The following is a 14,942-nucleotide window of genomic DNA, read 5'->3' on the forward strand; positions in this document are numbered from 1 at the left end:
CACACCCTGCTTACTATTCAAGAACCTGTACATAACTCCTATCAGGCTCTTTTCACTCTTGTAGTTCTTTGATTTTAGAATTCTACATCTTCCCATCCTATGTCACCTCTTTCTAAGGATTTGATTTCATTTTCTACCAACAGAGCCACCCCACCCTCTCTGCCTACCTGCCTATTCTTTCGATAACAGGTGTATCCTTGGCCGTTAAGCTCCCCAACTATGATCTACTTTCAGCCATGGCTCAGTGATACCCACAACGTCATACCTGCCAATCTCTAACTGCGCTACAAGATCATCTACTATATTCTGTATACTGTGTGCATTCAAATGTAATGCCTTCAGTCCTGTATTCATCATCCTTTTGAAATTTGCCACCTTGTTACACTTCAACTCATTCCACTGACTGCAATTTTGCCCTAACATCTACCTGTCCTTCCTCTCAGTCTCAGTTTTCATCACTGATTACATATATCATGTGAAAGCTGTTTAAAAAAAAACAAGTCTCTTTAATATTTCTGAGGCAAAGAGGAAGTACTTATTATATTAATGTAAAAAGTTAATCATAGAGAATATATTTCAACTGTGAATATCACTATTTGTGGGCAAAGGTGAATCAGATTAGCAGAATAAGGTGAATAAGTCAACAACAAGAAAGGGAGAGCACTGAAGACAGAGCAATGAACAGTGATTTAATAACATTAAAAGAGGAAAATACGTTGTGAAAGCATATCATACTTTGCTGTGATTTCCTATGCACAGAAGTAGATTGGTTCCCAAGATATTATTTTTCAATTAGGTTACATTATCTGATGACTTCAGTTGTGATGACATCATAAACGTCCATGGTAACTACAAAACAACTCTTTCTAGGCTCCATATGTTTTAAGACATGCCAAAGTATTTTAAGTTTAGTTGGTTCATAAGAAGAATAAGGAAACTAAGGAAAGCAAGAAAAAGTTCATCTTTTTCATCTTTATTCCAATGTCTAAGAAAGAAAATGCAAAATGCCCCCGAATACGAAAGATTAAATGACTTTGATCTTGAAGAAAAGCCTCTCACTGTGGCTGAACAACTACAACTTGGGCGCTACTAATGCTGAGGAAGATAGAGAACTAGTACCTGATCTTCATGTAATCAATAATGGCCTTGGCTTGGTCGACAGTGAAGAATTCCACGCCACGACTCTTATCTGAACTTGACTGACTAACTTCAGTCATGAGTTTTGTGAGCTCTCTTAAATTATCAAGCAATGGCAAGTGTTTGTCTGCAATAAAACATAACACCAACTGAGTGAACCTCAGAAGATATTCTGATTTGTGTAAAATTATAAAGCAATAAGCAGAGTAACAAAATAAATTTGAAAACTTGTTTTATCTACCATTAAAGAAATAATCTTTCATACGTATACATGTTGTATCAAAATTTTTACTTTCAATTTGTAAGGTTAATATGAATTTAACCATTTTAGAAATCATAATATTTTCTTCTTTTATGAGGTTTCTTTGCCTTTGGAGATAAGACCCATAAAAAAATGTATGCATCGTTACTCACCAATGACAATCCAGAGATTTGTTCAGACACACAAGCAAAATATTTCTTTGGTTATTCCCTTCCCTTTTTCTTGTAAACTTCCTGTACCCCAGCTATCCCAGAATGTAGGTTCCCACTGTTGCACCACTGCACCCCATCCCCATCCCCATCCCCACCAAGTGAACCTTGAGCATGTGCAACATTAATATTTCCTCACTTACAGTCTGACCAGCATGCTAGTCCACAATCACTCTTGGAAATTAAAGACTCCAATATTCCCAGATCTAGAGTTATGTAATAATCCAGATATGGCATAAATTCTACACAACATATCTCACGCTGCAACTCAAATCTTCAATGTTATGTCCTCAAATGATTAATTATTTTGTCTCTATCCCAAATTATTTCCAGATCTGAATGTGTAGGTGTTATGACACGAAGTTGAAAGCACTTCATATCTGACTGATCACGATGAGGTTGAGTCATTTACTTTTACAGATAGATGCTGCTGGGTAGTGGTTAACATTATGCTATTACTACACCAGTAAACTGAGCTCAATTCATCCACTGTCTGTAAGAAGTTTGTATGTTCTCCATGGGAACATGTGGATCTCTCCTGGGTGCTCTGGTTTCCTCGCACATTCCAAAGACGGATGGGTTAGTAGATTAATTGGATACATGGGTGTATTTGTGTGGCACAGGCTCATTGGGCTACAGGGGCCTGCAAGTGCACTGCATATTGAAATAAAATAAAATAGAACTCTACTTATGCAGTGCAAAAGCACAACCAAAGATATTATTTTTGTAAAAATCTATTTGTTCTAAACTCTAAGAAGCTAAATACATCTGGTAGGAAAATTATTTCCAGAAACAATTCCTATGACATATCCGGCAAATATTTACAAATGACAATAGCATGCTGATGTAATGAACAACAAAGGTTCTAGGCATACTTGTTAGTCAATTTCCAGTAAGTGTCTATCAACTATCAACTAATTCCATCTTCCAATTTAATGATAATAACGTTCTGCTAAATTACTTCATTCACCTATGATTGATCAGGTATCTGTATGTAAGTGGCATCAAAAATTATACTTACTGCTGATGTTCTCCAAAATGATATTTAATATAGTCATAAAGACAGACATTTGAAGTAGTGTGAAGTCTTGCTCCTTGGCCCACCAGAACCCAGAGACATAATAATCCAAGAGACTGCCTTCTTTCATGCAATACTGGTACTGTTCCAGTTGCAGAATTTCAGCCAATGCTCTTTAATGAATAGAATGAAAAAAGTAAAATTACATTCCCATTCAAACAATTTAATGGGTAACATACTGTATGTCTTTAAAATACAATACCATGGAATCCAATAACTGTGAATAAAATCTTCAAGGCTATTTCATTCTGAAAATATTGTTAGCAAATCCAACTGTGAAATTGTTTTCTTTACATTACCATTCACTGGAACTGAATTAAGCATGGATACCACCAGGTTCAGGAACAGTTATTACCCTTTAACCATCAGACTCCTGAACTAACATGGATAATTTCATTCACTTCAACATTGAACTGATTCCACAAACTATAGACTCACTTTCAAATACTCTACAATTCAGTATCATTTATTTACAATTTTTGTTATTATTTGCATGGTAGAGGTAGTGGTTAGCACAAAGCTTTACAGTACCAGTGACCGGGGTTCAATTCCCACCACTGTCTGTAAGGAGTTTATACGTTCTCCCTATGAATGTGTGTGTTTCCTCTGGGTGCTTCAGTTTCCTTCCACAGATGTACCAGTTGGTAGGTTAATTGGTCATTGTAAATTGCCCCACGATCAGGCTAGGGTTAAAGCAGGGGATTGCCGGCTGAGTGGGCCAGCTCGAAGGGCCAACTGCACACTATGTCACAATAAATAAAAAAAAGATTTGTCTTCTTTTGCACATTGGTTGTTGTCAGTCTTTGTTATTTATAGTTTTTCATAAATTCTGTTGTATTTCTTTATTTTCCTATAATTCCTGCAAGAAAACATATCTCAAGGTAGCTTCCAATGACATACACGTACTTAAGACACTTTTCGTCCCCCTTCCCTCCGGAAGAAGGCTCAGGAGCTTGAAGACTCGTACGGCCAGATTTGGGAACAGCTTCTTTCCAACTGTGATAAGACTGCTGAACGGATACTGACCCAGCTCCAGCCCGTACCCTCCAAATATCCAGATCTGCCTCTCGGTTTTTTGCACTACCTTACTTTCCATTTTTCTATTTATGATTTATAATTTAAATTTTTAATATTTACTATTGATTTGTAATCCAGGGAGCAGGAAGCACAGAATCAAATATCGCCGTGATGATTGTACGTTCTAGTATCAATTGTCTGGTGACAATAAAGTATAAAGTAATAAGTTTACTTTGGATTTTGAAGAGTAAAGGTGCAGTTATACAGCATCTTTCCCAACCTCACTAAAACCCAAAGATTTTCACATCTAATCAAGTGCATACTTTTAAAGTGTGATCACTGTTATAATTAGGGAAACACAACAGTGAGTCTGAAAGAATGTAGTAGAGCCCTACAAACAGCAATGATATCAAGTCAAAGTCAGGTTAATTGTCATATGGACAAATACATGTATGCACAGGTGCAATGAAAATCTTACTTGCAGCAGCATCATAGGCACGTAACATCATATAAGCAGCATTCACAAGAAAAACATGAGCATCAATTATAAACAATTTTACAACAAGGAACACAATTAGAACAAAAAAAGCAAAGTTTACTTTAATGCAAAGTGATCACGGTGTTGCTATACTTAGTTTTAGGGTTTTGATTATTAACCAGGAAATCTGTATTGCCGATGTTTATTAAGTAATTACTATTGGCCATTCTTGTCCAAAAAGCGGCAATTAGCGCATAAAATCTTGAAATTCCCATGCAGTTAGCCTCTGTATTCTCATGTAACAGGAGACAACAATGCGTCACTCATCAATGTGAAATATGCAAGCATAGGTCACTGGGAGACTTTCAAAGCTGAAGCAGGATTTAGTTCGTTTTATAGTAAATGTTAGCGTCTTGGCATTTTGTTGTACAATGAAACATGATCTCTTTCCTTTTTGAAAATGTTAAATCCAGTGCTTTGGACTAGAATCATGCTGTACAATGTGTTAATTTATTTTTGTAGTAGGTTTTGCTATTTAAAACAAAGACAAGGAGAGGTTTGTCATTGTTTTGCACACTTGCACCATGGCTCATTTTTTGCAATAACCGATGCAGAGGGATCATTGTGGTGGAAAAATTAAACATTGCACACGGCTGTAACATTAGTTGATTCCCTTGCATTCATACACTGACCACCACTTGCTCTGGTCTTGGCCTGTCCTTTCATGCCCAAGTATATGATCTTGTGTTGTATTAAATTTCATTTACCTCAATTCAATCAAAACATTACAACAATGTAGTCTTGTTCTCACACGTTCAAGTGCTCCTGCTCAATTATTTCATTTTGAAGGCAGCTGGGAACTTCCTGCAATATTTAATGCATTACTCCTTGAAAAGGCGCAGCTTTCACTCTTCATGTATTCCCTAAATGCCACTCGGTAGATCAGAGATGCCATGCATAAGCATATTTCCCTTCTACAGAGCACATGGTACTCATTCCTCTTCTGCAAGTGTATCAACATGCATATCCCACACACTCTGCTCCCACTCACTCACCTACTCATTGTAAGCAAAGTTCTACAGCATTGCATAGATAACCCACTCCAAGGAGAAGAATGAAGACAACAGGGCCCAGACCAAACATTGTCATTTGTGATCTGTCAGCAGAGCAGCTCCAGGTCTGGAGGTTGAGACAATGGTGTAGTGTCTGAATGCCAGCTGATCATTGCACCATTGCCTACCCAGTCCTCTGAAGAGCTGCCTCATGTGCAGGGTTATAAGGGCATCAATTAAAGCTCTCATTAGACTCCCAGACAGAACACTAACCCACTTATCCATGCCCTACAGCTAGCCATCCCCTTTGGTCTGTCAAAAGCCCATAGCAGTAATATGAACTTCCAGTACCTAATAAATTGGCCACTGACTGTATGTTTGTGGTTTGCTGCTGTAGCCCATCCACTTCAAGGAACAATGTGTTGTGTGTTCAGAAATGCTCTTCTACACACCACTGTTATAATGCATGTTTCTTTGAGTTACTGTTGCCTTCCTGTTAGTTTGAACCAGTCTGGCCCTTCTCCTCTGACCTCTCCCATTAACAAGGTATTTTTGCCCACATAACTGCTTCTCACTGGACTTTTTTTTTGCTTTTTACACCATTCTCTGTAAACTTTAGAGACTGTTGTATGTAAAAACTCCAGGAGATCAGCAGTTTCTGAGTTACTCAAATCTGGCATCCAGAATCAACCATTGCACAAAGTCACTTATATCACATTTCTTCCCCATTGTAATCTTTGGTCTGAACAACAAATAAACTTCTTGACAATGTCTGCATGTTTTTATGCATTGAGTTTCTGCCACATGATTGGCTGATGAGATATTTGCATTAACAAGCAGCAGCAGGTATACCTCATAAAGTGGCTACTGAGTTGATTATTATTTCATGTGTTTATTCCTTGCTTGTTCTGGTTGCAGTATTATCACAGTCACTTCTAAGTAAAAGACACAAATGTGAGATCTGCTCTAAATTGTTTGACACCTTCTTTATATGCAAAATCTGTTTCTGATCATTAAAATGACACCAGTATTAACTCAAAAGGAAAGGAACCAGCCTTCTAGTAGCCAGAAACAGACACCCAGGAGGCATTTTGATATACCACTAAGATATCAAACCACATCTGTCATTCTGGTGTGGCACTTTACACTCTGTGATTCCCCTGTCCATTCATCCCTCCCAGCAGTTATCCCTGAAAGTGGCAGAAGTGCCACACCTGTCCGTTCATTTTCTCTCTCACCTCCATTCAGGGCCCCAAACCCTTGTTTCCAGGTGAGGCAACAATTCACATATTAATCTGTTGAGTCATCCACTGTATCCATTACTCCCGGTACAGTCTCCTCTACACTGATGAGACGTGATGTAGATCAGGAGACTGCTTTGTTGAGCACCTCAGCTCCAAACACAAAAAGCGCAATTTCCCGGTGGCCAACCATTTCAATTCCTATCCCCATTCCATTGCATGTTCGTCCATGACCCCCTTTACACATCCATGGGTGTGTTGGTTGTTAATGCAAAAGACACATTTTCACTATGTCTCCATGCACATGCAAATTTGAATCTGAATCCAGGTACCCTGGCTTCTTTCCACATCTCAAAGACATATGGACAGGCCAGTTATTTGGCCTCTGTAAATTGAGCCCCTAGTGCATTTGTAGGTGGTAAAATTTGTGGAGAATTGGTGGGAATGTGGGGAGAATAAAGTGGGTTAGTGTAAGATTAGGGGACTTGATGGCAAGAATCATTTCAATAGGCTGAAGGGCCTGTTCTGCACTGTATCATACTATGACTCGAAAACAAATAAAGAGAAATACACGAAATATTGCCAGCTTTTGTTTCTAAACGAAGGCGAGTAACATAAACAAATGGGGCCTCTTTGATAAATAAGAGAAAATCTGCAGATGCTGGAAATCCAAGCAACACACACAAAATGCTGAAGGGTCTCGACCCCAAATATCGACGGTACTCCTTTCCATAGATGCTGTCTGGCCTGCTGAGTTCCTCCAGCATTTTGTATGGGCCACTTTGACAGACTAGTGTCCTTGGCTTAGTGACTCTCAAGACTCCTCTCGACTCAGATGTGCATACTTCTGATTTTCAGCGTTTTCCTGATATCCATGAAGCATGCAGGCATAAATATCCAAAACATACTGGCATAAGCACTGCAGCTAACTAGCAGTTCCTTAGGGAACCACCAGCTGGCATCATGTTGAGGCCCATTATTCAGCTGAGAGGTCCAGACAGGATGTGTCATCTCTATAGATTTTCTCAGAGTATAGTCTTTATAAATGTGCTTATTGTTTTCCCTCTCGTTAGACTCCCAGCTGGCTAACTTTATAATCCAGTAATGCAGTATCGCCATTGGTATCACAGCCAAGGCATCCAAATGGAGGAGAAGCACTCACTATGAACACAGTCTGTGGATCTTGAGTGTTGCCTGAACAGCCCACAGTCAGTTTCGAAGATGCTTAAACAGCCAAGTGTTCCTTGAAGGAGTAAGCTAAGAAACAAACTAGTATGCTATGCTCCTAATTATATTCAAGCTGTTCTAGATCAGTTTTGTGTGGTGCTTGGAACTCCAACATTAGACTGTATGGATAGAAATACAGCAAAATATCAGGCATGTTAGGGAGAGAGAGAGCCTGTGGTATGTCGAATACCGGGTGAACAAGTAGTCTTTGGGGTAACTGCAAGTCTGCGTCTTTGCTCATGCTTGAGTGCTTGGTAGCGGGTGCCGATGCTTTTTTTTTGTCGAGGGGGAGGGGGGGATTATTGCTTGCTGCCATTTATGTGCAGGAGGGAGGGGAGATGGTGGGGACTTTGGGGTTCTAACACTTAACTGTCATTCATTCTTTGGGGACACTCCTCTGTTTTCGTGGATGGTTGCAAAGAAAAAGCATTCCAGGCTGTATATTGTATACATTTCTCAGAGATTAAATGTACCTTTGAAACCTTTGAATTGCGACCAGGAGTGCCTGGTCCAATTTTGTAATGAGCAATTCTATCTAACAATCACTGCACATACATCCTGATTCAGAGGTTAAAAAAAATCATCTTTGAATAAATAGCAGCTAAACAATACCAATACTAAGCAATCCAAATTCTGGACTGCAGTAATTGACTTACAAATGATATTTATTGTCCTAAACTGTGTCTGATTTCCATTTGCACCATGAAATCTTATACAGATTTCCCCCGCCATCCGAAGGTACAGCGTTCCTATGAAACGGTTCGTAAGCTGGAATGTCGTAAAGCGAAGAAGCAATTACCATTTATTTATATGGGAAAATTTTGTGAGCGTTCGCAGACCCAAAAATAACCAACCAAATCATGCCAAATAACACATAAAACCTAAAATAACAGTAACATACAACAATCGGCAATCGTCTCTGATCTGGGCCGACATTTACATGCTGGGTGGCACCTAATTAATTAGCTTGTTTATTTCAGCTTTTTTCTTAAAGATGTGCTGTGTGCCTCCCGGCTACTGCTTCATTCTCCGCGAATCGGTATCTATCTGCGGCCCGGGGTTTGGGGTGGTGGGACACTGAGGTGTCATCTCATTGTCATCTGTTTCCATTAGGGCAGGCAGCTCATCTTCTCCTATGACTGCCCGCCTCGATGTCGAAGGTTGAGGTTTGTTGTCTGCTGTGGCTGATGTGGAAGGCTTGCTTGACTGCTTAGCCTCGTGCATTTTTAGATCATACAGTTCTTTGTAAGCACTCAAACCATCCTGCAAATATGCCCTAAACTGATGTATCTTTTCAAAATTAAAGTCGTATTTCATCATTACAGCGAAAATCTCACGCAGTTGCTTCATGTTCAGCTCCTGGACAACTTCACTTTCGCTACTGAATTCGGTTTCAATTGTTATCCTTTCCTCTTCCAATTGCATCAGCTCTTCATCTATCAGTTCTAGGTCATGGGATGCCAAAACCTCTTCAACATCATCTTCGTCAGCTTCCACAAGCCAAACTCACTTTGTCCTTACTTCGTTCACGACGATCGAAACGCTTAATTATGTCTAGTTTTACGCTAAGTGTAACACCCTTACGAGCTCTTTTAGGCTTTTCCAATACCTTAGGACTCATCTTGCTAATGGCTGCTCACAGGCACGTGCTTAAGCAATGCCGGCGAGAATGCTGTTCCGAATCCGGGGGAGTGTAGCTGCTCGGGGTGCACGCGATTTTTTTATTGCGCACGGCTTTTTTTTCACGCACTGCCTTTCTTCGTAACAGTGAAAACACCTTCTGTTATCGAAAACAGGTAACTAATGTAGGTCTTTCGTAACAGTGAGGTTTCATAAAACGAACGTTTGAAAAGCAGGGGACACCAGTATAAGATTCTGAAAACAAATGAGATACAAGTAATTTTGTATACTTAATTTGAATTACAATAGAGAATTTTAAAGATGTTTTTCTATTTAGTTCAATTAATAGATGTTTCTCACAATGTCACGTTAGCAAGATTTGAAAGAAAATATATGCTTACATTCTGCAGTACTAAATTAGTGATTTATTTGAGATTATATTTATTTGTGATACTGTATACATGAGATCCTGACCTAAGTTTAAAGAGCACTAATGTTGTTATATGTAACTACAAATAAATTAAAAGCCACTGTTGATTTTCTCAAACAATCTTTTATCTCAGGAAATACTTGCTCTGAAAGCTCACATCCTGTAGCTAATTCTTTGAGATGCAAATACAGTTAATTTATACAGAACTCTGTATATCTTTATATAACAAATATACTTCCCTTGTGACTAACTGCAATTATTGGGACTATTGAGGAGTGCAGTGTGGGAGAAGACATGTAAAACCAAACAGATCTGTTTTCACCCACTTAACCGGGTGGAAATTCAGGGCTTCTGAACACAGGCTTGCACTCAGATAAGCGTTCACCAGGATTTTACATGTATTGGGGAATTTCAGTTATAGGAAGAGGTTAGATAAGCTGGGTCTTTTTTCTTCAGAGTGAAAGAGGTCGAGGGGGATCCTGATGGAGGTATATAAAATTCTACTCATTTCATGAGTAGATTGTCAAATCCTTTGACCATGGTAGGCATGTCAAAAAACTAGAGGTTTACAGAGAGAGGAAGGAGTCTTGAAAGACTTTTTTTAATGCATGGAGTAGTATCATGACAGAAGAGATTGTAGAATCAGACACAATCACCATGTTTAAGAGGCACTTTGACAAGGATACTTTTCTAAAGTGGACAAATGGGATTTGTCTACATGGACTAAAAGGTCAGCATGTACATGGTGGATCAAAGGGGTTTTGCTGTACAACTCTATAATCCTTGGGACATACGTACTGTATGAAAAAGCATCTGGTGTTTTCCAGGCGTATTTGATGAATAAACTCTTCTTGGGCTTCAAGCCAGGTACAGGTATCGATTATAACCAACGTTTCTATGACAAACTCTGCCATCTTCTTCAGGGATGATGCCTGGGTAAGTCTAGCCCAGCAGTACCCCGTCATCATTTCAACACTTTCTATTGTTCTTTCTCAGACTTTTACTTTGCAGTAAATGTAGCCCAGTTTTCCAAACTTGTCCCCAATATCATATTCTATGATTCTAGTGAATCTAAGCTGCACTCGTTCATGGAATCATGTGCTTCTACCATCCATTTCATTCCATCTTTCATTTAAACAAGATTCTCAACAAAGTTATCACTTTATCTCACCTCACAGACCTTGCCCTGATGGTGAGATGGTTTTGTCCATTCTGATGGTGAGGCCATCAGTCTGGACAAAACAGAGGCCTTATTTCACAGCCTGCTCCTGGAATCAAGGCTGTGCTGCTTTCCATCACCATCAAAGGCATAACACAGGGGGTAGGAAAGGAATTTAAATACCTTGGCAGTGTCATCTCCTGTGATGGTTCCTTGGATAAAGAGATCAATGTGACCACATGCTAAACCAGCACAATAGCGCGCCTTGGGTAAATTTGCTCACAGCAACTTAAGGCTGATTTATACTTGTGTGCACGGGCTACGCCATAGGCCTGATTTATACTTCTGCGTAGCCCTACGTCGTAGCGAGCATGCATAGTTGTGTCTGCGTCGCTCTGCAATTCACCGCCAAAATGCTAGTTGGTGGTGGGGTTTCTATGTCGCTGTGTTGCGTTTCTTCATGAGAGACATAACAAGGAAATGCATTTCAAATATTTTTGAAAGTCGGCAGGTAGATTTGACAATTTGGTTCATCGTCTCCAACCATTTATTTCGCATCAGTGTACAGACGTGGCAGAGAAAAGCAACCAGAAATGCGTAGGAGGAAATGCGATGCTACCAAGCGGACCAATCACAGTTGTTGTGGTCTGCATCGCCGCGACATGTGAGTTACATTTTTGGGGAGGTGCATGTCACCCTACGGCATAGGGTACGCGGTACCCACGACGTACATTTGACGCAGAAGTATAAATTGGGCTTTAGAAGATAGGTGGCACGCAAACCTGGAGACCGCCCAAAAGAAGAAAGCAGCAGCAGCAACAGCAGTGTCTAAAGTATCACGGTAACTCCCTTTCCCTACTGTTAATGTCTATGTTGTTCAAGAATTGGCCTCTTAAGTCACCTCCACAAACACATCAGACGTTCTGGACAAACACAATTGTCTTCGTCGAAATCAATGGCCAACCAACACAGTGTCTTTGCCTAAATGGAAAATAATGTCCCTTTTCACTTAGATTATTGAAAACATTGTCCTCCATTAACAAAGACCACTAATAATATTCCATTGATTATGGAAACATAATGATAGATTGATAAACATTGATCACATAAAGGCACTCCTGCATCCACTCTTCAAATCAATGTTTGGGCTAATAATCATGCTTTAAACATTTACTGCATATTTGTTACCACATGAACCAAAGCAGCCTAACTTATAAGTCTGTGGAAGCCATTGGACAAACTCTAAAGTGTCGAAAAGTGACTCATTAGTCAGGGGAACAGACAGGAGATTCTGTGGACGTGAACGGGACACCCAAATGGTATGTTGCCTCCCAGGTGCCAGGGTCAGGAACATCTCAGATCGCGTTCGCAACATTTCGGAGAGGGAGGAAGAGCAGCCAGATAGATGTCTTGGTACATATTAGTACCAATAACATAGGAAGGAAAAGCAAAGAGGTCCTGAAAAGAGAATTGAGAGAGCTAGGTAAAAAACTGAGAAGCAGGTAGTAATTTCTGGATTGATGCCTGTGCTATGTGCTGGTGAGGGTAGAAACAGGATGATTTGGCAAATTAATGTGTGGCTGAGAAGCTGGTGCAGGGGGCAGAGTGTCAGGTTCTTTGATCATTGAGATCTCTTCTGAGGGAGGTATGATCTGTTCATAAGTGATGTGTTGCACCTGAATCTGAGGGGAATCAATATTCTCGTGGGCAGGTTTGTTAGAGCTGTTGGAGAGGGTTTAAACTAATTTGGCAGGTGAATGGGAACCTGGGTAAAGGGATTCAGGATACGACAGATGGTAAAACAGCAAAGATAATGTGCAGTCAAATTGTCAGGAAGGACAGGCAGATGATAGGACATAATGGCAGCCAACAGGGTGAGTAACAGTGCATTAGGAATGTAGAATCACAAACGGTAGCAAATGTAGTACTCAAAGTGTTATGCAGGTGTCCGCCGCTTTTCGAACGTTCGCTTTACGGAACCTCGTTGTTACGAAAGACCTACATTAGTTCCCTGTTTTCGCTAACAGAAGGTGTTTTCACTGTTACGTAAAAAGCAGCGCGCGAAAAAAAGTAGCACGCTCTCCCCTGATTTGGAACGGCATTCTCGCGAGCATTACTTAAACAAGTGCCTGTGAGCAGCCGTTTGCAAGATGAGTTCTAAGGTATCGGAAAAGCCTAAAAGAACTCGTAAGGGTGTTGCACTTAGCATAAAACTAGACATAATTAAGCGTTTCGATCGTGGTGAACGAAGTAAGGACAAAGTGAGCTTGGCTTGTGGAAGCTGATGAAGATGATGTTGAAGAGGTTTTGGCATCCCATGACCAAGAACTGATAGATGAAGAGGGAAGTATAACAATCGAAACTGAACACAGTAGCGAATGGACCGAAAGTGAAGTCGTCCAGGAACTGAACGTGAAACAACTGAGTGAGATTTTCACTGCAATGATAAAATACAACTTTAATTTTGAAAAGGTACATCGGTTTAGGGCATATTTGCAAGATAATTTACAAAGAACTGTATGATAGAAAAATGTGCAAGGCTAAGCAGTCAAGCATACTGTCGTTTTTCAAGCCTTCCACATCAGCCACAGCTGACGACGAACCTTGACCTTCGAAATCAAGGCAGGCAGACATAGAAGAAGATTACCTGCCTGCCCTGATCGACGATGAGATGACACCCCAGTGGTCCCAACCTCTGGGCCGCGGACAGATACCGATTCGCGGAGAATGCAGCGGTAGCCGGGAGGCACCCAGCATGTCTTTAAGAAAAAAGCCGAAATAAACAAGCTAATTATTTAGGTGCTGCCCGGCACGTAAATGTCGGCCCAAATCAGAGGCGATTCTAGCAGTGTGTCAGATATTGAAGGGTGTGAGGGAAGAGAACTGAGCGCAGTTACTATTACAAGGGAGAAGGTGCTCAATAAACTAAAAGGCCCAAGGATACCTAAGTCACCTGGACCAGATGAACTGCACCCTAGGATTCTGATAGAGGTAGCGGTACAGATTGTGGAGGCATTAGTAATGATCTTACAAAAATCATTGGACTCTCACATGGTGCCAGAGGACTGGAAAATTGCAAACATCACTCCACTCTTTAAGAAAGGATGAAGACAACAAGAAAGAAATTATAGACCAGTTAGCCTGACCTCAGTGGTTGGGAAGATGTTAGAGTCAATTGTTAAGGATGAGGTTATGAAGTACTGGGCGACACAGGACAAGATAGGACAAAGTTAGTGTGGTTTCCTTAACGGAAAATCTTGTCTGACAAACCTGTTGGAATTCTTTGAGGAGATTACACATATGTTAAATTAAGGGGATGCTGTGGATGTTGTAAATTTGGACTTTCAGAAGGCTTTTGACGAGGTCCCACACATGAGGCTGCTTACCAAGTTAAGAGCCCATGGGATTACAGGAAAGTTACTGACATGATTAGAGCATTGGCTGATTGATAGGAGGCAATACGTGGGAATAATAGAATCCTCTTCTGTTTGGCTGCCAGTGACTAGTGGAAATCCACATGGGTCGATGTTGGGACCACTTCTTTTTATGCTGCATATCAATGATTTAGATGATGGAATAGATGGCTTTGTTGCAAAGTTTGCAGATGTTACAAAGATTGGTGACAGGTAGGCTGCAGAAGGACTTAACAGATTAGGAGAATGAGCAAGAGAGTGGCAAATGAAATACAACGTTGGAAAATGCATGGTCATGCACTTTGGTAGTAGAAATAAATGTGCAGACTACTTTGTAAATGGAGAGAAAATCTAAAAATCTGAGATGCAAAGGGACTTGGGAGTCCTTGTGCAAAACACCCTAAAGGTTAAATTGCAGGTAGAGTCGGTGGTGCAGAAGGCAAATGCAATGGTAGCATTCATTTCAAGTGGTCTAGAATACAACAGCAGGGATGTGATACTGAGGCTTTATAAAGCACTGGCAAGGCCTTGCCTTGAGTACTGTGAACAGTGTTGGGCTCCTCATCTAAAAAAAGATGTGCTGGTATTGGAGAGGGTTCAGAGGAGATTCACAAGGATG

General features: G+C 40.3%; 1 protein-coding gene across 2 annotated transcripts in view; it reads right to left on the reverse strand.

The window, feature by feature from the left end:
- Positions 1–14,942, reverse strand: part of cabcoco1 (ciliary associated calcium binding coiled-coil 1) — a 100,551-nt gene that overhangs the window by 53,736 nt on the left and 31,873 nt on the right. For both annotated transcript variants that reach the window (XM_072239715.1, XM_072239716.1), the window contains exons 3-4: positions 2,630–2,799; positions 1,120–1,264 (exon numbers count right to left, since the gene is read on the reverse strand). In XM_072239715.1, coding sequence (XP_072095816.1) covers positions 1,120–1,264; positions 2,630–2,799 — 315 coding nt within the window. The remainder of the gene's footprint in view (positions 1–1,119; positions 1,265–2,629; positions 2,800–14,942) is intronic.

Source organism: Mobula birostris, chromosome 21 (assembly GCF_030028105.1).
Source record: "Mobula birostris isolate sMobBir1 chromosome 21, sMobBir1.hap1, whole genome shotgun sequence".
In the NCBI taxonomy this organism is placed as follows: Eukaryota; Metazoa; Chordata; class Chondrichthyes; order Myliobatiformes; family Myliobatidae; genus Mobula; species Mobula birostris.